This window comes from Panulirus ornatus, chromosome 1 (genome assembly GCF_036320965.1).
Source record: "Panulirus ornatus isolate Po-2019 chromosome 1, ASM3632096v1, whole genome shotgun sequence".
Classification (NCBI taxonomy): Eukaryota; Metazoa; Arthropoda; class Malacostraca; order Decapoda; family Palinuridae; genus Panulirus; species Panulirus ornatus.
The window spans coordinates 70,561,150-70,586,149 of NC_092224.1; the positions used below are offsets into that span (position 1 = coordinate 70,561,150).

A 25,000-nucleotide genomic window follows, 5' to 3' on the forward strand; every position below is an offset into this window, starting at 1 on the left:
TTGAACGTGGGACCCTTGAGGACGACGGTACGACCCTTGAGGACGACGGTGCGACCCTTGAGGACGACGGTGCGACCCTAGAGGACGACGTTACGACCCTTGACGACGACGGCACGACACTTGAGGACGACGTTACGACCCTTGAGCATGACGGTACGACCCTTGAGGACGACGTTACGACCCTTGAGCATGACGGTACGACCCTTGAGGACGACGGTACGACCCTTGAGGACGACGTTACGACCCTTGAGCATGACGGTACGACCCTTGAAGACGACGTTACGACCCTTGAGCATGACGGTACGACCCTTGAGGACGACGGTACGACCCTTGAAGACGACGGTACGACCCTAGAGTAGGACGGTACGACCCTAGAGTAGGACGGTACGACCCTTGACGACGACGGTGCGACCTTAGAGTACGACGGTACGACCCTTGAGGACGACGGTACGACCCTTGGAAATTCTGGCTTAACCTTTGGCCTAACCCTTGACGTAACCCGTCAAGGTCACGTCAGTCATGGTATAGTGCCACATATGTTGTCCTGAAGATGAAGGTGTATTTCCAGACATGTTGAACTGAAGATGATGGTATAGTGGCAGACATATTGTGTTGAAGATGTTGGCATAGTGCCAGACATATTGTGTTGATGATGGCATAGTGGCAGACATATTGTGTTGAAGATAGGAAACTCATGAACTGCTACACACCTACAGAATCAGACGACGTAAAAATCATGATCACATGAACACTTTGTGACCTTGGTCACGTCATGACCTGAAGCTGACCTTCATTATCCCGCGGGAGACATGGTGATTGCGCGAGGCTGTCCAGGGACGACGAGGACCGTCCAGCTGGCCTCCCGAGACCTGCCTGGCGTCCTCGTTAGTCGCGCCCTCCAGGTGGTACCCGACCCACCTGAAGCCCAGCGTTGCACGTTCATGTGGACACTTGCTCCACGACCGGGTGAACAGTCGTTACGATGGTGAAGGGCTCGTTGCCCACCCACCCTTAAAGTAATGGAGGTCATTTGAGGGTGAAAAACTGTATATTGTCACTGCCATATCTAATGATGCACTCTTTTTTTCTCCCCTTTTTCAACACTGCTCTACACTCATTTCCATCTGTACCCTTTCCAGAGATAAGGCATTACATCTCACCGTTTTTGCACACTACCTGGAGGCGAGATAAAGCCCCATTGGGCAGGTTACTGACCCTCACTTACCTGGAACAACAAGAGATCCCCAGCAGGTTAAGCTGACTCGTCCAGAACGAGTTATGAAGCAGAAGAAGTGGACCCCGGAACACTGGGGTGTCCAGTGCTCGGCCGGGCGCCGCTGCCATAACTTGGCTGGACCACATCTCTGACCTTGCAAATGGCCTCTCGTATTTCCAACACACTATATATATATATATATATATATATATATATATATATATATATATATATATATATATATATATATATACCTTGTTGCGGGAAGGTGGTAATAGCTTGTCCGTCGCCCCAAACTACTGTCAGTAAAGGTCATGACGTAATTGTTTGATATCTCTGTAAAAGAACCAGAGCTTTGAACTCTCTCTTTCTCCTTTTTTCTCTTGCTTTCTCCTGACACGCGATATTTATTTTTTTCTTCTTCGCTTTTGCTTTCTCTTGGCACACGATAACAGACCTACTCGCACCGGAGGGCGGTGTGTGGTAAAACAGAGCGGCAGCGTTCGTAAGGCGTGTTCGTAGGGCACATCTGGATTTCGAATGTCCAGAGAGAGAGAGAGAGAGAGAGAGAGAGAGAGAGAGAGAGAGAGAGAGAGAGAGAGATCGTCCGTCCGTTTCGCGTCATTCCTTCATGAATCTCGACGGTGCAATTCTTGGTTACAAACTCGATTGTCAGTCATAATTCCAAGGGAGGAAAAAATAATAACAGCGAGCAACACACACACACACACACACACACACACACACACACAACCCGTCATCATCCAGGGGTTAACTCAGCTGGTCAGTAGAGCTGGCATTCTGAAGATAACGGAAAGTAAAAGTGAGGGAGTGGAGGATGAACCTGGCGTTCCCAGCTGTCTGGATGACTCGACCAGCCATCACCACCACCACCAACAGGTGGTTGGTCTCGCCCGGCAGCGGTGGTGGGCGTGTCATGTGTAACACCACCTCCACATGATCACTGAACATGCAACGTGATGTGTGACCAAATGTGGCGTGAAATAATTAGGTCATCTTAATCCCAGGTCATCATATTTAGAGGCTGGACGACTCGTACCTGCTTCGTTGCTCACAGAAAATAGCGAGGTTGTGGAGGCGTCCACATGTGTTCGTCAACACTGTCGAACCTCACATGAGATCCCTGGGCCCTTCCTTACCTGTCTGGGTTAGCAAAGCTCTTTCTTCATGACCCCAAGCTGGCCCTGAAAGTCAGTTCAGGACCCCCAGTGAATAATGCGTAGAGCACTTCACCAGGCACCTGCTGGACACCTGTCCCGGTACGGATGAACAGATGAGGGAGGGGAGGATGATCCGGATGTCTGGATGAATTATGCGTGGCACCACCTCCTCGTAGGTGAGGTGGTTGGATGACGAAGTAACCAGCGCAAGGTGGAAGTCTGGAGGAAAATGAAAGCTCTTTTGTTTCACTGGTTCTGTTAACCGTAGGGACTTTACGAGATCTGATGTGTTGTCACATGGTAATAGATGTGTAATGAATGTGACCCAGAAATAAAATTGTCTCGCAGAGAAACACTTTTGCTTGAAAGAGAAAAAGAAACGGGAATTATTATTATTATTATTATTATTATTATTATTATTATTATTATTATTATTATTTCTACCTTTTTATTGCCTGTGAAATCGCACCAGACAGTTATGAGCTTCGAGGGAACAGAGTCAAACTTCGGTTGTTATATTGAACGAAGATGAAGTGGTGGAGTGGAGGTAATCAGATGGGTAGGGCTTCCATGATCGAGTCCCACGACCCGTCATGCGTAGTCATGAGCGAAGAGGTGGTCATATACTTCGTACTGGTGTAAGAACCTACTGAGGTAAGACTACGGTGTCTGTGGTGAGGTTTGGCACCATCAGAGCAACAGTGTTAGGCTAAGGGCTCCACCTGCCTGCCCCCAGGATCATAGTGTGTCTCAGTGACTAACCTACAGAACAACGTGATGATGATGATGATCATCATCATCATCATCATCATCATCACCATCACCATCATCATCACCGTCACCATCGTCATCACCATCACCATCGTCATCATCACCATCATCATCATCATCACCATCGTCATCATCACCATCATCATCATCATCATCATCATCATCATCATCATCATCATCACCACCACCATCACCATCACCATCGTCATCATCATCATCATCATCACCATCACCATCACCATCGTCATCATCACCATCATCACCAGTCATCATGATCATGGACAGGTGTGGGTGGGTCACTGCGGGGTCGGTCTTGCACCGGTACTTGAGGAACTTGAGAACTCCTGATGAGGGGGACCAACTTGCCCCAGACTATGGAGGACATCACGGTGTGTGTGTGTGTGTGTGTGTGTGTGTGTGTGTGTCCGAGCTGGGTGGGGAGAAGAGAAAGCAAAAGTGTGCTTCATACAACCTGTGAGGATGATGGGAATGGAGCAAGATATTAAGCCATTTGGTGACGGTGTTGACCATGCGTACAACTCCACACTACAGTTACGTAAAACATTGATCCAGAACGTGGACGGCTGTTCGAGGAGCGAAGTGTAGTTAGTAGTCTGGCTCCGTTACTGTACTTACTGACCTCGACGCTGGGCGGGACAGTATCAAGCTCTAGGTATACCTGATCACACACAGTTTGACGATGTAGTTGGGTATGTGTCAAGTTACAAAGGTAGGGTGAGAATCTCGCGTTATTCAGTACAAGCACAATACATACGATGGGTCACTCCTCACATGAATGACCAGTTGAGTAATGTAAGTGTTGAGTGATAGAGGAGGTGGCTCAGGAACCTATATATATATATAGTGTTAGATATCAAGATATACGGTTTCTCTAACAACAAGAGTGAACTCCGTCAAGGTCGGGCGATAGCTGTCGGCGACCAAGGGGAAGGGCGTCCGCTCGCTGGTGGGAGTGGTCGCTGGCAAGCGGTGGGCGGCGCGTCAGGACCCCCGGCCTTCATTCAACACACACTAACAAACCTTGGGTGGTGTCGGGGGCCCCTTCCTGGCCTGCTGGACTCTCGTGCACGTAACGTGAATAGCCACCAAGAGGAGGAGAAAAAAAACACCCGTGTCGTTACCGTGACTGGCAGGAAAAGTGTGTTTATAGTGTCGTAACCTCTGGGACCCTTTCCCCGGCAGGCTTTCTCACACAGTGGGACGAGGCAGACCCACGGATTACTAGCAGGTCTTGCTCTCGGTTGCACAGTGCCAACACAGCCCACCACAACCGCCCCTTAGCGTCGCCTGTGGCACAGGGGTTGGAGAACCGGAGGACAGCTGGGGTTGTCGGGGGAGAGGAACATGAGGTTTTCTAAGAAGCTGTTGATCACGAGAGAGGCAGTCGCCCACAGTAACAAGGTAAGAGCTCACCTCTCCCTCCTGACGTGTGTCTGCACTAACCTGAGCCTCACTCACCTGCCACTTGTGCAGTGATGAGGGAGGGACACATGTCCACGCTGATCGTGGTGTGTACCGGATGTTGGAGTGTGGGAATAAGTCGTATGTGATGGAGAGTGAGGATGAGTTGGCCTGAATTTCATGGGCACAACTTTTCATTTCAGCACTGTTAACTTATAGTAAATTAGTTGCGCTGAAATACATTGTTCAGTCTATATTTGTTCAACCAGTGTGTGTGTGTGTGTGTGTGTGTGTGTACCTGGCTCGTGTCTTTGATGGGTAGCTTAAGATACTTCGTCTTCATTTGGAACCATTGCTCGAGATCATATTCAGATCAGACTGTGCGAGACTTCCCTAGCGGGATCACAAGGCTAGAGAGATGTAGAATTTCGCGACCACATTCAGAGATGGTTTATTGATTTTGAATTAATTCATTACGCGTTCATTCACACAAGGTGTCGCCATTCTGTGGGTGAATGCGTCATGAATTGCAACGTAGTGTTCACCAGTATTACGATAACACTGGGTGTGTCTTTACCATCACGGCATACGAACGTAACCTTTCCAAGGGAGGTGTTGCCCCTCACTCATTAATTACTTCCTGGTACTTAACTGGCAGCCTGACGGAGTGGGTCGCTGAAGCGTTGTGATGCTGGCTGCGTTGGTCACGTGTGCTCTGCTGGTACACCACTGGGCTCCACCTGCACACTGTTACGTGTGGCCAGGCGTTACACCACTGGGGTCCCACCTGCACACTGTCACGTGTGGCCAGGCGTTACACCACTGGGGTCCACCTGCACACTGTAACGTGCCGGAGGCGTTACATCATTGAGGTCCACCTGCATACTGTCACGTGTGGCCTGGCGTTACATCACTGGGGTCCACCTGCATGCTGTCACGTGTGGCCTGGCGTTACATCACTGGGGTCCACCTGCATGCTGTCACGTGTGGCCTGGCGTTACATCAGTGGGGTCCACATGCATACTGTCACGTGTGGCAGGTGGTACACCAGCGGCGCGCCGTCCATCTGCACACTCACCAACTGACTGAGGTGCAATGAACGTGTTCTGGCGAGCCAGGGTTCAGTGCCAGATGGTGTCGTTGTGTGGTTTCGTGTGTGTGTATGTGAGAAAGACACCAATATAGCATTATGATATCCTGCAACACTGCCCACCACCCATCCTGACCCACAACCCTCCCCTCTGTGCTGACCCCTGGTTCACCCACATCGTCCCCTACCCACCCTGGTGATCCACAACACTGTTGTTATAACACATGAGAACCAATGCCGGCTGGAGATGGACGCGGTTGTTCAGTGAGTGGGACAAGGAGCTTGAACCTGCAAGTCTGGTTCATCAATTCACGTTGTTCATAATGAGATGTAAAAGGACAGAATAAATGCCTGTGACCGGGAATGAATCTTAGTATAAGAGTGAAACTTTTTTTAGTGATTTTTGTATTTTAAAAGCACACACACACACACACACACACACACACACACACACACACACACACACACACACACACGAGTGTGAAACTCTCTCCTCGATCTGTGAGGACATGAACACAAATTGCTGATTCCACACACAAGTGGATGATGCCTCTCGAATGTAGTTACTCTACCCAAGGAAGTACATTGATCTGTGAGCGACCGACTCCAGGGCTGGGCATTAATAATGTCACCTGAATCAAGAGAACAGAGCTACAGTGAGGGGCTGAGGGGGTACAAATTATGTCCATCATAGTGAGGAGAGAGCAGCGGGCTGACCTGGTTACTAGGGTCAGTGGGAGGGCGTCGAGAGTGACCAGGCTTTCATGAGGTTGTACCACAGTTGGTCAGGCAGCTTGTTGGTAGTGGCGTGAAGGGTGATGGCCGTTTTACCGTAAGGTTGGTGGACGGTGGACAAGCTTAAATGGCAAATTGATGGTTGAGGACGTTTAAGAGATGAGGCCCCCGCGCGAGTGCAGAACTTCCTCCTCCTCCTCCTCCTCCTCCTCCTCCTCCTTCTCGTACGTTAATGAGCAATTACACACAACCGCTTGTATACAGGTAGGGTTACATGCATACACACAACCGCTTGTATACAGGTAGGGTTACAGTCGTACAGTCATACACAGGAAAGAAGAGGTGACATTCTGGTCGACCAAGTGATGCCACAGCAGGAGAGAATCGTTATCTGTATCACCATCAGAAGTAAGGGAGGTGCTCGGTCGTCCTCGTGGTTATGCATCCAGAATGCTTGTTCGTCCAGGTGGTTGGTCGCCCTTGTGCTTACTCGTCCAGGTGGTTGGTCAGGTCGTGCAGGTGGTTAGTCATTCAGATGGTTGGCCGTCCAGGTGGTTGGTCGTCCAGGTGGTTGGTCGTATAGGTGGTTGGTCGTCCAGGTGGCTGGTCGTCCAGGAGGTTGGTCGTCCAGGTGGCTGGTCATACAGGAAGATGGTCGTCCAGGAGGTTGGTCGTCCAGGTGGCTGGTCGTTAAACAAGACAGTCTGCAGCAGATAAGACTAAGCACGACCCATCCTAGTCGTTGATAAACTAGTTAGTCTGAGACGAGCTGGTGGTTGGCGTTTCAGGCGACGCTGAGGCCGGAAATGACCTGACCTTTCTCATTAGCAGAGTAGCCCTGGGTGTGTGTGTGTGTGTGTGTGTGTGTGTGTGTGTGTGTGTGTGTGACGGAAGGCCTTTCACACACACACACACACACACACACACACACACACACACCTGTTCACATTTTCCAGCGTGAGCGAGATAGCCCCAGGAACAGACTTAAATATGGCCACATTCGCTCACATCTGCTCTTTCGCTGTCATGCATCATGCAACCTAAACCAGATCCCTTCCATCGACTGCACAACCTCACGGACCATTCCATGGTTTCCCCTAACCGCTTCATATGCCATAGTTCAGCCCATTGACAGCCCGTCGCCCCTTGTATACCACATTGCTCCAATTCTCTCTATCCCAAGCACGTCTTTCACCCTCCTGAATGGTCGAGCCCCGATCACTCAAAGCATCACTCACTAATCCATCCTTCCGTCTCCTCTTGGATGTCCCCTTTGACAAAATATATATAACCTCGTAGTCAGCCACTCTTACCGTATCCTCCTCCTATATGTAAGCCGTTTCAGCACATCCTATACAGCTCTTTCATACATATTTCTCTCACTACCACCTCTCTCTCTCTCTCTCTCTCTCTCTCTCTCTCTCTCTCTCTCTCTCTCTCTCTCTCTCTCTCTCTCTCTCTCTCCAAGACCTTTTCATTTACCTCCCTCACCACCCAATCCACAGACAGCTTAAACAGTCGCAGTAGTATCATGTATCCCTGATACAAACCCACCTTCGCCTGGAACAGCTCACCATCCTCTCTTCCTACTCGCACACGTCTTATTTGCTGCCTCTGTTAGCTTTCCTCCCACACCATGTATTCGTAACACCCTCCGCAAAGCGGCTGTCATCCCTCTCGTACGCTATCTTCAGATCCATAGAATACCACATGCATATTCTTCTCTTCCCCTAAATATTCCTCACACAGATTCGTCAAAGCAAACACCTGATCCACACATCCTCATCCACTTCTGAAACTACGCTGATCCTCCTCCAGTCTGATACCCAATGTATGCCACCGCCCTCTCAACCACCGCTCTCCCATAAAGTACACTCAACAAGCTGAGACCTCTGGTTATTGACCATTCCCTTTATCCCCCGTGCCTATATTTAATGGCAGTATACAGGCATTCCTGTCTAACCATTCAGCTACGCTGTAACTCCCCTTTCTTGAGAGATTTACGCGCAGCCCCATCCACTCCAGCTTCTTTGCCACGCTTCTTACGCAAGGTATGCAAAGATATTCCCACCAAACCATTGACCGTGACTCTCTCGCTCCGTGCACCTCCGTGTCCAAAATAACCCCACATCTGCCACACTATCATCTAACGCATTCAACAGTCCTTCATAATAGTCTCTCTTCTCACCTCATCGCCACTCCCTCGTTTACTCCCCTCTCTGATGTTCCTATTTGTTCCTTAAACCCAGGGTTAGGGTATATGTAACACCACTTTTGTATTCCCCATTTCATAAAAGGTGACTTCAAGGAGCGGGATTGGCAACCCTCCATGTATTTCGATATCCGAAAAATGAAACGAACAAAGAGCCAAGTGAGGATGCTCTCCTTAAAGGCTCAGGCATGGATGTCTGAATGTCCTTGAATATGACCTAGATGAAAAGAGAGGAGAAATATGTAGTATGTTTGGAGAGAGGAGCCTGGATGTTCTGGCTCTAAGTGAAACTAAAATCTCAAGGGGAAGGGGAAATGATGCTTTGGTAACATTCAATGGACATAGTCTGGACTCAGGGATTAGTGTGAGGGCGAGAGCAGAAGAGGGAGTGGCACTCCTGCTGGTGCATGTGGTGTAGGACTGTGTGAAAGAATGTAAGTACGTTAGCCTCAGACTGATGCATGAGGAAATGAAAGTGGATTGCCCGGGGATGGGTGATCGTGTTTATGCACCTTGTAACGAGAGGCATGAGGAAGACGGGGGTTGGGACGGGGGGTGCCTTAGGAGGAGGTGAGTGAGTTGCATTCTCGAGATAGATGCCAGAGATCGAGTCACAGTTAACAGGTGATTTAATTGCAAGATTAGATGATATGGCACTTAAGCGTGTAGCTGGTGGGATGGGTTACCCAATGGAGAAATGTTGTCAGTGTTCTGCAGAAGGACTTGTGATTACCAATACTGTTATTGGGAAGAAGGGACGTACTACATAAGAATGCATGGGGGCGTTGGGGAGGGTATGAGCGGTCATTGTTAGATTACGTAGTAATTGACAGACGTGTAAATGCATTGAAAGGGCCAGCTAATGGGTTATCCGACCATTTCTTGGTGTAGGCGAGGTTGTAAGTTCATGTGTGCGCGTAGAGGTAGTTAGGGTTTTAGTCAGGGGTAGTCTTAATATATATATCTGCTTTGGGGAGTAGGTGGTTAGGTATACAGTGGCTTGGTTAGGTGGGGTCTGAGTGATAGTGCAAAGCATTGTGTGCCCAGCATGTTGAGGTGGGATTGTGGTGGGAGGATCCAGAGTTCATTCTGTTTTGATGAATATTTGTGTTTGCTAAGCTGCCATTAATTATTCTGGGTGTTATATTTTGTGTGATTTACCGATTTGTTATACTTGATTGTGGAAGGGTGGCAGACAAGGTGAGGCATAGTTTAGAGTGGAGCGGATGAATTGTTTGTCCAAATCAGGTGCCAGTAATTTGTGTTGCTCTCATATCAGTATCACTGGTGTTGGGGTGAGTGAATATCATGTATGTGTGTGTGTCGTACAATATTATACTAGTCTGGTTTGTGTTCATTGGGGATGATTGCCCAGCCAAGGTGACTGGAGGCCTTGGGCCTGGATTATTCTCTGTTGTGTGGGTTGAGATGGTAATGGAAGGCTTCTGTGCAGATACAGATACGTATTTTGCTGAGCCGTTGTTCCAGTGGTGTAATGTAGTGCTGTATGTTTGTTCTTGCACTGGGGTTGTCATAGTATTGTGATATGATTGTTATCAGGTTATCAGATGTCATATATATATATATATATATATATATATATATGTTTACCAAATGGCGTCCTAGCTTCGTCTCTTCGATGTATATCAACTGACTGTTATATTCCTCTCTTGTGTCTCCCCTGATGATGTGATTATTACACGAAAGTGCACTTGGGAACTTTTCGTGTTTCATTTTCCCCGTGGACTCATAGGAATATCTTGATCACGCGCAAAATTGTGATCCTTTCCAATATATATATATATATATATATATATATATATATATATATATATATATATATATATATATATATATATATATATAGAACGATGTTACAAGCGACCGATGTAATATGCTATTCCTACCGGTGATCAATATAAGCACGTAAATAACTAGATGTTTCTGAAGTCTTGACCGATGGTAAAGTGTGATTAATGGACATGTGTTAACAACACACGATGAATTAAGGGAATGATGAGGACATTTGTGTACTGTGTACAGACTACCTGATGGTTCAAAGTGTTTTCTGTGAATTATACATATTCGTTAAGGAAAACACACACACACACACACACACACACACACACACACACACACACACACACACGGCACCAGTCCTGGTTGACATATTGACGGAGGTAGTGGCCATGTATTGTCAACTGACACAAACATCTGTCCCGGATAACATAGGGTTTTAAACCTGGGCCTCCCGTACACTGAAATGAATTATTTGCGTGTATAATGTAGATCCAGTATTCAGAGTGTTGTATACGTACTGTAGCATGTTAGATTATTATATACGCACTGTAGCATGTTAGACGTATTATATACGCATTGTAGTATGATAGATGTATTGTATACGCATCGTAGCATGTTAGATGTATTGTATACGCATCGTAGCATGTTAGATGTGTTATATACGCATTGTAGCATGTTAGATGTATTGTATACGCATCGTAGCATAGCATGTTAGATGTGTTATATACGCACTGTACCATGTTAGATGTATTGTATACGCATCGTAGCATGTTAGATGTGTTATATACGCATTGTAGCATGTTACATGTATACGCATCGTAGCATGTTAGATGTATTGTATACGCATCGTAGCATGTTAGATGTGTTATATACGCATTGTAGCATGTTAGATGTATACGCACTGTAGCATGTTAGATGTATTGTATACGCATCGTAGCATGTTAGATGTGTTATATACGCACTATAGCATGTTAGATGAAAGCATTATACCCACCAACTCACATTAAGAAGAACAGAAGCGCCTGGTGTGGGTGGTGATGGAGCTGGAAGCAATCCTACCCCCACTCTCTCTCTCTCTCTCTCTCTCTCTCTCTCTCTCTCTCTCTCTCTCTCTCTGATCATTATTTCTGGTCATTTTTGTGTGTTGTGGGGAGAGACAGAGGGAGAGAATGTTGCCTCGTGCCTTAACTTTGTATATATATTTACCTTGTCTTTACTCTTATGTGGGCGCGCGCGCGTGCACACACACACACACACACACACACACACACACACACACACACACACACACACACACACACCAGCCTGAGCCAGGTACCCATATATCGACCAGCCCTAGGGGAGGATGAACACCTGGGTTGGGTGTGGGCCAACTGCCACGTCCAGGATTCCCATTAATCTTTTTTTTTTTATCTAATTTATTATCTAATTGTCATCTGTGTTTTGTATGTGCACCGTAAGAAGCTGTGTCTTCTTTTACCACTGATGTACAGAAATGATTGTACAAATGTTGCAAAATGTTTCGTCCATCTCTTCGTTTACCTGCGCTCAGTCTTTCCTCTCGGTTGTAATTGTTCAGGACAAAACTGCGCAGTTTAAACCTGAGCGTTCTGATGGGACATTGCGCAGTGGTAGGTGTACATGTTGGCCTGTTTGGTGAAGACTCATAAACAGCCCGGATAGTGGCCCTTACAGCTAGGTGTAGCCATTCCATAAAAAAGAAACCAGTTTAGTGTGGCGTGCAAACTGCCCCTACAGTTTATGAAGGCACGCTAACCACCCAAACCGTTTATAGGTGTACGCTAACTGCCTGAATGATATATCGAGACACGCTTTATTGGCATTACGATTCTTGATTCCACACACTCTTACCTCTTCATCAGGGCAAGTTAACTCCCCCTGCAGTTTATATTTCGACTTATACCACTACGGCAGTTTAAGTAACCACTCTAACGCCTTTTGTGTATATGATACAGCCGCTTTAACTTTGTGGTCACTATTACAAGCCTCTAACTTCCTTTGCAGTTTGTGTTGGTACTCTAACTTCCCTTTGCAGTTTATGTAACCACACTATTTTTCCCTTACAGTATTTGTAAGACCTAATTCCCCCATATAGTGTATGTAGGCAATCTCATAACTTCCCTTGCAGTTTATGTGGGAATTCTCTTCTCTTATACTCTACTTTAAAAACGCCCTGTGCAGTTTATGTAGAAAGTCTAACTCCCCTTACTGTATATAAACCCACGCTTGTTCTCTCTACAGTTATTTACTGGCGGCTCAAACCTCCCACTCTACTTCGACAATTGATTATACTTACTGTTCAACATTGAACATTCCATGACCGTTCAATTATCAAGCTTTACTTTCACTTGCTGTTCACACAATAACTTTACTGTCAAGAAAAAAAATAGAAGAAAAGATATTTATGTTCCAGTCTTTCTCCCGCTGCAGTATATTCAGCTGCACAAAGGTTCAGCGTATTCAGTTATACCACGCTTACTGTATCCAGCTGCACATGCTCAGTCTATCCACCTGCACAAGTTCAGTACATCCACCTGCACAAGTTCAGTACATCCACCTGCACAAGTTCAGTACATCCACCTGCACAAGTTCAGTACATCCACCTGCACAAGTTCAGTATATCCATCTGCACAAATTCAGTATATACAACAGCTGTACAAGTTCAGCACATCCACCTGCACAAGTTCAGCACATCCACCTGCACAAATTCAGTACATCCACCTGCACAAGTTCAGCAAATCCACCTGCACAAGTTCAGTATATCCATCTGCACAAATTCAGTATATACAACAGCTGCACAAGTTCAGTATCTCCAGCTGCAGCACCAGGTTCAGTATATCCACCTGAGTAAGTGTTAGGATCATTAAGTTTAATTGTACCATTTTCTTCCCCCGCAGTGGTACTGCTCTGTTGTTCTTGCCTCATTTACATATTCATAGTTTTATTTTTTATTATATTTTTTCTGCGTCATTTTAGTCTTGTACTATCTCGCGAGGAAGAAGAGGAAGGAATTCTATTGTCTTGAGTACATGCAACATCCTCCCCATTGATATCTGTTTGGATTATCTTTTAGAATGTATATTTACCCTATGGTGATCTTTTGAAGGTACTAAGACGAGTAGAATTTCTTCAGCCATGTGTATAACTTTCATGTGCTCTTTTCATTTTGTAAATATATACTTTTATATGCTTTTGCATTAGCGTTTGTGTGTATATATTTATGTATTCTCATCCTGCTTTGTAATGCTTGCTTTTGTGTGCTTAGATGTGCTTAGGTGGCAGACCCAGGTCAATGGACTTTATCTCTCATTAATGATTATTATTTTTCTGCTGCACTGGAGTGCGCCTGTATCTTGCCGCGGGATGTATTACTGACTTGGTGCTCTGTCTGTAGCCGTCGCTTGCCATGGCTTCGGGCATCAGGAAGGGCCTGATCGTGCTTGGCCCCCAGTCCACCTTCAGGGCCAAGGGCAGCAGTAGTAATAGCAGCGATGTCGCCCCTCCGGACTTCGATGTGAGTTGCTTTCTCTCCCCATGTTGTTGGTGGCGGTGTAGGGACTCGAACCTGGGTTAGGGCACGCAGTGGTTCGTCCATGAAGATGACTATTCTTCTGTCGTGGGCAAATATCTTTGCGAGGTGTAGGGCCCTAAGGGCGGTATCATTGTTCGACGTGAATTACGAGTTGTGTGCCTGAGGTCTGTTAAGGAGCAGCGGTAGTACAGTGAGGGACATGAGTGGTATCTTCACTCCTCCTTCCCCACTCCGTGTAGTATGGTATTGCGGACGACGGGTGAGGTGAGCTGGTGTGGTGAGGAGTGGCCAGGGTGGTGAAGATCCAGCAAGGTGACGGTGAGTGTATTATTATGTCCTGTGGCGTCTAGTTATCATAAGGATGAAGAACATGGGGAAGACCACGTGAACCTTAGACCTTTGACTGTGACGAGCTGTCGTAACACGTACAGAAGTGTTACGGAGATGACAGTGACGGCGGATGGGTCTGGCCGGCCGGCCATCGGTTGTGTGTGTGTGTGTGTCTGCCGCAGACTAACGTGAACGCCGCTGTAGCCGGCCACAAAGTGGTGGATAATTCTTGGACGTCTCCATCGTCCCCCAGGCGTAGACGAGCCCGGGGGATGACTTCGGGAACAACACCTGGCGATGTTCTTCTTCTTCCGTGGCTCGTGTGAAAGTGTGTCGTTTATAAGTGTGTATCGCTGAGAGTGAGAGTCTGTCTGTCTCTCTCTCTCTCAGCTGCTGTCGGAGTCACTTGGGTAAAAATAAGAATCTCAGAAATGAAAGTAGATAAGAGGACTTGGGTGTGATCATGGTTTTTATGGAGTCAGTGAAAGTCCAGGTTTATGCCAGGATCCTTGTGAGGCTACAGTGGAGCTGCCCCCCACCCACTGAGGCTACAGTGGAGCTGCCCCCCACCCACTGAGGCTACAGTGGAGCTGGCCCCACCCAGTTAAGAGCGTGGGGCCAACAAAACACCCACTGTCCGGTATAAACCCACATCACAATGCACGAGAAAGATCTTCGTGTCTCTTGTGTGTTGGAAATGTTTTAACAGAGTAATTCTTTATCTATCATTACCATCTTGGTCGTAGCTTTGTGCTGGATAGCTAAAGTACAAGAAGTCAGCCGCTGGCCGCTGAGCTCTGCCTCCATGTAAACTTGACAGTGGAGCGACCGTGAAAGGCTCGAGTACAAAGAAGAGACAGTCCAGGTTAGAGAGGTGGGCGCGGGACTCCTGGGAGGGGTGCGACGGGCAGTATTGGGGCGTGTGTGTGTGTGTGAGAGAGAGAGAGAGCTTTTTCTCTCCCCAGTTTGGACCCGTTGTGGTGAGCCTGCCTCTCCCCACGCGTCACTTTCCGCTAGTGTTCGTTTAACAATAAACAATAGACCGACCCACTACTGTGAAAGCAGTTTCTAATGTATCTCTCTTACCTGCGGAACACTGTAGTATTTTGTGGCCAAAACAAGAATTTTAAGGAATTTTTTTTTTACACTAGTTTGAAAAGCAACAATATAGGTATACTATAATTTTGTTATACATCCTGGAATTGATTCGTTTTCTTGCCTGTTAGGTGTCGTAAAGTTCGTTTGCTCTTGCAAGCCTCTGTAGTGAGTCAGTGTAGACGGTGGGTGGTTGTAAGAGGCTGCCTATCTTTTCGCTCTCCACCTCCAGGGGTAGGTCCTGTAAGGTGCCATGAGGAAGGGAGAGCGAAGCGTCAGCACTTCGTCAAAGGCCTTATATACAGGCACAGGCTTCCTTCCCTTAGGGACTCGCAAGAATATAAAGACTTTAAAAACTCATAGACAAATGATACGGAGCACTATCTCCAACCACTTTTTTTTTTTTCCCCAAAAAGAAGGAACAGAGAAGGGGGCCAGGTGAGGATATTCCCTCTAAGGCCCAGTCCTCTGTTCTTAACGCTACCTCGCTAACGCGGGAAATGGCGAATAGTATGAAAAAAGAATATATATATATATATATATATATATATATATATATATATATATATATATATATATATATATATATATATATATAAAGGGTAAGAAAACTATAGGGTATCAGACCCTTAACACTGAAGAAGTGGAGAATCGTGTATCGGAGTGAAACATTTAGAGAAATGTGGTAGATAGTGAGCAACGTGCCGATACTGAGCTGAGCCAGGGCTTATACATCACGGTCAAGGTTTTCGTGGATTAGTCTATGGGGAGTTTGACCGTGGATGGTGGGTGCTGGTGTGGGTAACACCTGGCATGGTACAGCGAGGGTCTGGATGTCCTCAAATGAGGCCTTTGTTCGTGAGTTCCTGAAGCTGCCTCGCGAAGGCAGATAGATCTATTAATGGGTATGTACCGGCCTCAGCGTACTCCAGGTTACACCGCAGGTGGAAGGTCATCATCAGCGAGGCTGGACCATCGTAAGTACAGTCTCGTCAAAGAAGTTGTAACTCCAGAGGAGTCCACGTTTTCCTGCTACTGGAAGTGGCGCAGACTTGGCTTCTGGAGCCTGTAGAAAGACGTCCAGGTGCAGTTATATATGTATATATATATATATATATATATATATATATATATATATATATATATATATATATATATATATATATCATGCAAAGTGATAGGAGAGAAAGAATACTTCCCACGTATTCCCTGCGTGTCGTAGAAGGCGACTAAAAGGGGTTGGGGTGGGGGCTGTAATCTTGTACTCCTGTTTTACTATTCCAGAAGAAGGAACAGAGGCGTGGGCCAAGTGAGGACTTTTGCCTCTGAGGATCAATCCTCTGTTCTTGACGCTACATCTCGCTAACTCGGGAAATTGAGAATATGTAGAAAAAAAACGAATAATATATATATATATATATATATATATATAAGATTTGAGTAGATGTAATAAAATATATAACATAATATAATATAATTTAATATATATTCATTGGCTAGAGGAATGCGTTTATAGTTTCATAATAATAACGTAAGATTGGCGTGGTGTCCCCCCCCCTGCAGCTGCCTGGTCATTGTGTGGTGTTGGCTTCTCTGCTCACGCTACCCACACCAGGAACCAGCACAACCGAGATGAAAGTCACAATAATTCTTAAACGTTCTGACAAGTGCAGGTTGCTGGCTGGTGCACCCGTGGCCCTCTCCTAGCTACCCCCTGCTCAGCCAGTACGACAACGGTGGGGGACGGGGGTTGATCTGGGTCGTTCTTATGTTTGTACGACGCTACGATCCTTTGAGCTCGACGGTACGACCCTTGATCACGACGGTACGACCCTTGAGTACGTCGCACGACTCTCGAGCACGACGGTGCGACCCTTGAGCATAACGTTACGACCACTGGGGTATGGTAGCCTGGAAATATGATGGTACTGTCTGTTGAACACACGCCCGCTAGCCACCCACCCAGACGACACACTGGAACCTCCTACACTGCATAGAGCGAGGAACCTCTGCCAGGGTGAGCAGTACACTCACTCTCTCTCTCTCTCTCTCTCTCTCTCTCTCTCTCTCTCTCTCTCTCTCTCTCTCTCTCTCTCTCTCGGTGAAAAACTGAGTAAGACGTTCACTCAAGTTCTCAGTTGTGTTGGACGTAACGTAATACCACTGTGGCAGTGGCTGTGCAGAGTCTGGAAGAAGAGGATGGATCATGTAGTTGTTGTTGCATCCTGCGGATCCCTCTCACGTAGGTGTGTTGTATTGATGGGGAGAAAATGGCAATGTCACGCGAGATATGGGAAATTAACCTCAATAACCGTAATACACATCACATAACTTACATTGAAAATATAGTAAGTTAGATTTATTTACCTAATAACCACAGTTAATCTCCCAAGCACAAAAAGTGTCTGGTGTGAGAAGGATTGAGAATACATTATGACTAAAATAACGAATGATCATTGGATGTCAGTAAAGTAAGCTAAAAGATATAAAAACTTTATCAATTTCACAATCGTAGTAGAGCGGAGCGAGGGAAGAGAGGGGGGGGGGGGGGTTTAACTAGCACATCATTAGTGGCTCCCGTCAACAGCTGCCACACATGTGTCTGTGCATAAGACCACACTGAGAAACAATGTCTTTATTATACACGGGTACGGAAGCGATCACTCGCCGGCAAAAGATGATACGCAAGTCGAAATGCTTTTACTTTCACGAGTGAGGCAGCGAGTGATATCATCTGTCAGAGCCGGGGTGTTGGGGCACAAACATGACACTTCCTAGAAAGATGATCTTCTCTTTGAGCCATAAAACAGGCGAGGAAACGAAAGCTGGACCAACCAATCTGAGTTGGAAATGAGGTTTGCGTGGTCAGGGAATGATTCGGCGCACGGAGGAGAGAGGAGCCAGCTATGTAAACACGGAGACCAGTGTCCCCAACACCTGACTCACCACCCCCGCCAGCAGGACAAGACCAGCTTACACACCTGGAGCAGGAGATATGTACATGCTGTCCATGGATCAAACTCGCCTTCAGATACGCTCATATAACTGCGCGACATTCCTCTCGCCATCTACGGAGGCTTCCAAACGAAAACGGTAAACAAAGATCTGTATAGAAACTGTCCTGTGATGTAGTAGGTCACATCTCTCACAGAAACTCACACAAAGAGTTCACTTTGGTAATGAAATAAAGATCCGTAAAAGGAAGTCTCCTAAAGTGTGATGGTACGAAAAGAACAGCTGCTGCATTTGGACTGGAACAGTCGCTGGAGTTGAGCTGGAACGACAGACTAGGCTAGCCCCCCTTGGCAGTGGCCACCGTGAAGGAGTGTCTGTGTGATTTGATTTGAGCAAGATCTTGCTGTATCAATCTGCTAGATTGCCGTGCAAGTGTTGACAGTTCCCAGGGATAACATTACGTTTAACGTGTTCCCCAGCCCAAGTTTGTGATGCGGCAGATATACCCACAAACATTTTAAGTATGCACCGAACATCTCGGAAAAAGAAAATAGATAGAGTTGGTCGAGCTTTCTGTAGAAGGAGAATATGAGTTACGCTTCTGCTAAGAGGTCCTCTACCCTCGCCCAGAGAGCGTAAAGGTTGGAATACGAAACCAGAGAATAAAGCTGGAGAAGATTTCGTTATATCTGCGAGACAGCACGAGGAACATAGTGTGAGATAAAGGAACAGACCATCAGTGCTTCATTTCTCCCGTGAAGAGAAGATGCAAAGCTAACTGCAGAGAGAAGCTCATAGTGCGGTAACAAAACAAGTCTTGCCTGGTGTCTTTGGCAGGGCCTCAAGTTGGTGTATATAGATACGACCTTGTCTTGCCTTATGGTCACTGAGTTGTCGGGCAGCGGACGGCCTGGGTCAGGAGGAGTGGTTGTTACTTGACCTCACTTGGGAACATGGCTCCTACTTGTTTATATGTACCTCCTTTTGCTTTCTGTCATTAGTAACCTTGGGACTGTCTTGCAATACACATTAAATATGGACCTCCGTAGTGCAGTGGTTCGTGTCGCTGACCGTGACGCATTCGCGGGCCGTCCAGGGTCGAGTGCATAGTTTCGAATCCTGGTTGCGGCAGCCGGTCCACAGTCAACACAGCTCCTCATCCTTGTCTCAGGTTTGATCAGTACATTGGGTATGTAGCTTAAGGTAGGATATATATATATATATATATATATATATATATATATATATATATATATATATATATATATATATATATATATATACATATTGTGTACGTGTGGGTCGGGGTGGTTTGCAAAGCAAGAGAGACCTGGAGAGTGATTTGACGAAGAAAGAGGATATGTGTGTCAGAGGTGGAGGGAACGAGGAAAAGTGGGAGACCAAATTGGAGGTGGAAGGATGGAGTAAAAAATATTCTGAATGATCGGAGCCTGAACATGCAGGAGGATGAAAGGCATGCACGGGATAGAGTGAATTGGAACGATATAGTGTACTGCGGTTGACGTGCTGTCAATGAACTGAACCCGGGCATGTGAAACGTCTGGGGTAAACCATGGGAAGGTCTGTAGGGCCGGATTTGGATAGGGAGGTGTGGTTTCGATACATTATATATGACAGCTAGAGAATGGATGTCTGCAGATGTGACCTTTCTTCGCCTGTTCCTGACGCTCCTTCGCAAACGCGGGAAACGGTTTTCAAAAAATGGGAAAGCAAGCCAGGTCGTCCGTGTGTGGGCAGGCAAGACCAGCACCAGCCCGACCCAGGACAGCAAGGTTGTCCCAGTTGCTCCATCATCCACATACAAAACCAGTTACAAAGATATATATATATATATATATATATATATATATATATATATATATATATATATATATATATATATATATATATATTGCTTCCATTAGATTAGTTAACTGTCCACCTAATGATATAAGCAACAATAAGCTTCAGGAGCAGGAGTAGAGGCAGACGCCGGACGGGGGTGTGAGAGCCACGTTCTGCAGGAGGTGAGTGACCATGTGCCACCTCTGTGATTGATATCATTACCAGGATAATGACGTGCCTGGTGTGCTGGACCCGTCATGCTCGTGGTGATGATGCCACTCATGGTTCTAGAGGCACATGATTAACGCCAGGGAGACAGACACGCTGTGGCACGTAGCCAGCTCTGCTCACACAGTCATTGCTGCCTCTAATCCATATCTGGAAGCGTTGCTCTTGGCCGCCGCTGCTGCTGCTGCTGCTGCTGTAATTTTGGTGTAAAGCTTGCGGCACTTCCCACACCCACATCTTTTTTTCGTTCCAGGGCTCTGTGAACACCTTTTTTCTTCTTTTTTTTTTCTTTTTTTTTGCCTCATGCTTTAAGCGAACACTTTCTCGGACACTTGAAGGTGAACATCGTTTTTCCCAAACACACTGAGCCATGTTGGTTTCTTCTGAGGTGTGGGATTGGGTCCACTACTACTTTTTGCTCTTCCCCTGAGGTTGTCTCGAGAGCTGGTGCTTGCTGTAGGAAAACCTGACTGCCTGTCTTATGATAGTCTGGTGTTTTTACGTCATTACATGATGCCTGCAGCTTGGAAAGCTAGATGCTTCGAGGCTTAGTAGAAAATAAGTGTCTTTTTATTCTCATGACTGGAGCAAAGTAACAGAATCATGATGTATGGAGTGTGAGAGAAGATGGATGTAAATTAGCCAGATTTATGTAGGCGTTGTAGAGGTAGCTCTTTCAGTACGACACCTTGAGCACGATGGTACGACCCTTGAGCACGACGGTACGACCCTTGAACACGGCGCTACGACCCTTGAACAGTACGGTAAGATCCTTGAGCACGATGGTACGACCCTTGAACACGACGGTGCGACCTTTGAACACGACGGTGCGACCCTTGAGCACGACGGTAGGACCCTTGAGCACGGAGGTACGACCCTTTGGGTATGATGTCCTGGCCATCATAGAAGGACTGCACCTGTTTGTTCAGGGGTCGTACCGTCGTGCTGAAAGGTCGTGCTCTGGTGCTGACATGGTTCTATTACCCTTTACGTCAAGTCCTGGAGACACGACGCAGCAGCTGTCGTCAGTGTACCATACGCAGCCTCACCTCCAGGCTTCGTGTATGTGGCCAGGGGCCCCAACCAGGAGACCTGTGTTCCTCTCGACATGGCTGGCTCGCCCTCGACCCTCTGCATCACTTGAGAGATGTTCCATGTCCATCCATTTGAAGCGAATCAATGGCACTGTTAATGAAACGTTATGATCCTTTGTGTTAAGTGGGAAAAGAAGAATCATGAGGGAAATCTGCCGTTTTCATTGTTACGTAAAATTTTGTTGTGGATTAAACGACGTAAGACGAGGCAAAGACTTTGTTGCTCATACAGATCGACTCACGTAACACTCGCATCACACGGAAAGGAACTGGGGCAGGATGTTTGATGGTGTTTTACGACCAGTGCCAGGCCATCGTAAGAACACGGACAGCGCTTCAGTATATGAAGAGAAAGATGACACTAAAAGCTCCCAGAGGGGAAGTAAAGCTGCACAACCAGCCAGGTATAGGTGGCTCTCCGTCCCTCCTGACCACACCTGCAGTCCGGTGGTTCTCCTCATTTTCCTCGGTATCTATAGTGTGGAACGTTGGCCGACACGTGTGCCCGAGCCCTTCCCGAATGGCCACACACACCCACAGCTGCGGGAGATCGTAAGCCCCGCTGGCAACCGTCGGTAATTCCTGATGTAGCGGTTCCAGGAGCGTACCCCGTCGGGAGGTCTTGAGTTCTGGTGCCGTCCATAGTGGCGGTATGAGGAGTCACGTGATTAGAACGCGTCATCTGCCGCACACCCGCTGGTGTGACGCCGTCACATTCACTAGTTTTTAGTATGGTAGATACGTAGGTGCTTGCCGTTATCTGGGGGCTGAGAACTCTGTACTGGTCAGTTGTATGGTGGGGAAACGTACTTGTCCTTGTTGTCTTGGTCTCAAAGATTAAGGTATTTCCCAGCATAACATGTCTGTTGAGAGTTATGACACAGCACCTCTAAAGTGACTGGAGCGTCAGCTGTTGGCTTACGAGTTGGTTACAAGACACCGAACAGTGATGTCGTCGCAGGGAACTTAATGAACACACCACCTGTATTCCTCGCGCTTCCAGACTCTGCTTCCTCCCTGGCGATTGTCAGACTAGATTCCTGTTTTGATTGAAGTGATGTGCTGACCTGAAGACTTCAAGATGTTCCTTGTGTAGGAATGCCCAAGACCTGACATCATCCCCGTTCATCGGTGTGCACTGCGTAAACATCTACCGCCCGACCCTATACATTGTGCAGGCAGAGCTGAACAGTGTGGGACCCAAGCCTTGGCCCTGCCTCACTCCAGCCAGAGGTGGGAGGAAGTCTCATGATCCCCTCGCAACACCCCAAGATGGTATCACATGCTACATCAGCTGTGTTTATTCACAGTCATCATGAACAGCTTTGGAGAGCCTGGGTTTACCCAGGCCATGACAGAAGCTGTTGCTTAAACATGCAACACTTTATATTTTCTAGATTTAACAAGTAAGATAACTGACCATACTGTGTACAGAACGCAGGAAATGCTCCATTTTGATTTAATGAAGTAGAAGATTTCGTGTTCATGGACATGACTTCTGCTTTCTTGGCAGTGTTAGGGTAGAACGTGACTGTGTGTGTGTGTGTAGTGAAGGAGGGCAGGAGGAGCCTGTCTGCCAGCCTTCATGAGCTGTGTTTCTCTTTCCCGGGAGTCTAGGTGGGTCCTGAGGCAGCGCCATACCTATGGTTCAAGACGCTGCTGGATGCCACCCTCTTCCTCCCTCGTGTGTGCTGGTATAAACACGTGGTGAAATATCGGATATATCCACCACTCCCCCCCCCCCCCCCAACAGGGCGGGTAAAATGTTTTGACTTGCCGGGGAAATTTACGGTCGGTCACTTGACCGGAACCAGGAATATCTTTTTACCCACCTAAAGGTGCGGGGTGGCAGTAGTGGCGATGAAGTGGGTCTTGGTGGGGTTAGTGGCGGGATGTTGGTGGGGGTAGTGGCTCCAGGATGTTAGTGGCGGGATGTTGGTGGGGGTAGTGGCTCCGGGATGTTGGTAGTGGGATGTTGGTGGGGGTAGTGGCTCCGGGATGTTGGTAGTGGGATGTTGGTGGGGGTAGTGGTGGGTTGTTAGTGGGGGCTGCCAGTAGAATGAGTTGCTGATGTGGTGCTGGGGTAAGGAGGGAAGCACTGATTAGGATTGGAAGATGACGGTAAAGTGATGATTAGGGATTTTTGTAGGATGTTGGTGGGGGTAGTGACGTGGTGTTGGTGGGGATAGTGGTGGTTGGTGGAGGCTGTAATGTGGTGCTGGTGATGGGGGTAGTGATCGCTCGTTAGGATAGGGTAGTTAGTGGTATAGGACTGGATGTCGTACGTGGGTACTGATGGGTAGTTTGTGGTGAAGTGGGTCATGGTGAGGATTGTGGGTGGTTGTTGGAGGGATGATAATGGAGGTGCCTGTAGGTGGAGTTTGGTAGTGGAGCACTGATGACGGTGTTGGTGAGAGCGGTGGTGGGGTGTTGGAGAGGAGTGCTGGAGTGTTGACGTGGTAATGCTAAGAGGTTTGTTGGGGGTGTGGCACAGCCCTTGACGACACACACCACAACCATTCCCTGTAACGCGCCATAACACGACGACCTCATGACTTTCTCACGCCACGACAACACGACCTGTAGCAGACCGTGACGAAACGGCTCTCATATCACACGACAGTCTTACAGCTGTCGCACACCATGACTGGACGAGTAGCGCAAACCACCATGACCACACCTCTCGCACACCACGACGCCGTAACTACATAATACCGTACGACATGCCACCACAACGAAGTCATGACCTGTCGCACACATTAAGGCCCCGATAACTATTGCACACCACAAACCCCATAACTAGATCACCATTCCTCCAGGGCGTCATGCTGTCTCAGACCTTGACGCCTGCGTCTGGTGACGGTTGCAGACCTCGACGCCTGCGTCTGGTGACGGTTGCAGACCTCGACGCCTGCGTCTGGTGACTGTCGCAGACCTCGACGCCTGCGTCTGGTGACGGTTGCAGACCTCGACGCCTTCGTCTGGTGACTGTCGCACCGGAGGACGAGGCTGTAACGCACTGGTGGAGGACTGTGGCCCCCCGCTACCATGTATCTGACCAGGACAAGTGAAGCAATGGATTAAATTCTCCCGGTCCTAATTTCTGTCTGGTCGCTGCGCTCAAACTGTACTCCATGCATAATTATGAGAGCCTTCTAAAGACTCGCCCTTTGACCTGGCGCAGCGGGGAGGGGGTCAGACAAGCCGGTCTACTTTTACAGCGTTGAACCGAGGCGGTCGAGCGCACAAATTTCATTTGCCAAAGCACCAAAAGGTTCAATTAAATTTGCGGCGAGCGAGCGAGGCAAAGGGCACATGCAGGCTGCATCCCGGCAGTGCCCGGCACCTCACACACACACACACACACACACACGACCTACGTCACCATCATTAGCGAAGGGTCTTCAGCGTGGTCAGTTTCAGCGTGGGATTTCCTGAGCAATGAAGGGAGGTTATCCTCCCGACGAGTTTTC

The 25,000-nt window shown here is 47.5% G+C and overlaps 1 protein-coding gene across 5 annotated transcripts in view; it reads left to right on the forward strand.

Annotated features, from left to right (window-relative positions):
• The window catches only part of LOC139749449 (atrial natriuretic peptide-converting enzyme-like), a 1,171,820-nt gene that overhangs the window by 766,400 nt on the left and 380,420 nt on the right, over positions 1 to 25,000 (forward strand). For 3 of the 5 annotated variants that reach the window (XM_071663354.1, XM_071663333.1, XM_071663362.1), the window contains one exon: positions 13,843 to 13,962. In XM_071663354.1, coding sequence (XP_071519455.1) covers positions 13,843 to 13,962 — 120 coding nt within the window. Of the gene's footprint in view, positions 1 to 4,189; positions 4,591 to 13,842; positions 13,963 to 25,000 lie in introns of those variants that run through there. The other 2 variants (XM_071663343.1, XM_071663370.1) reach the window with 2 other exon arrangements.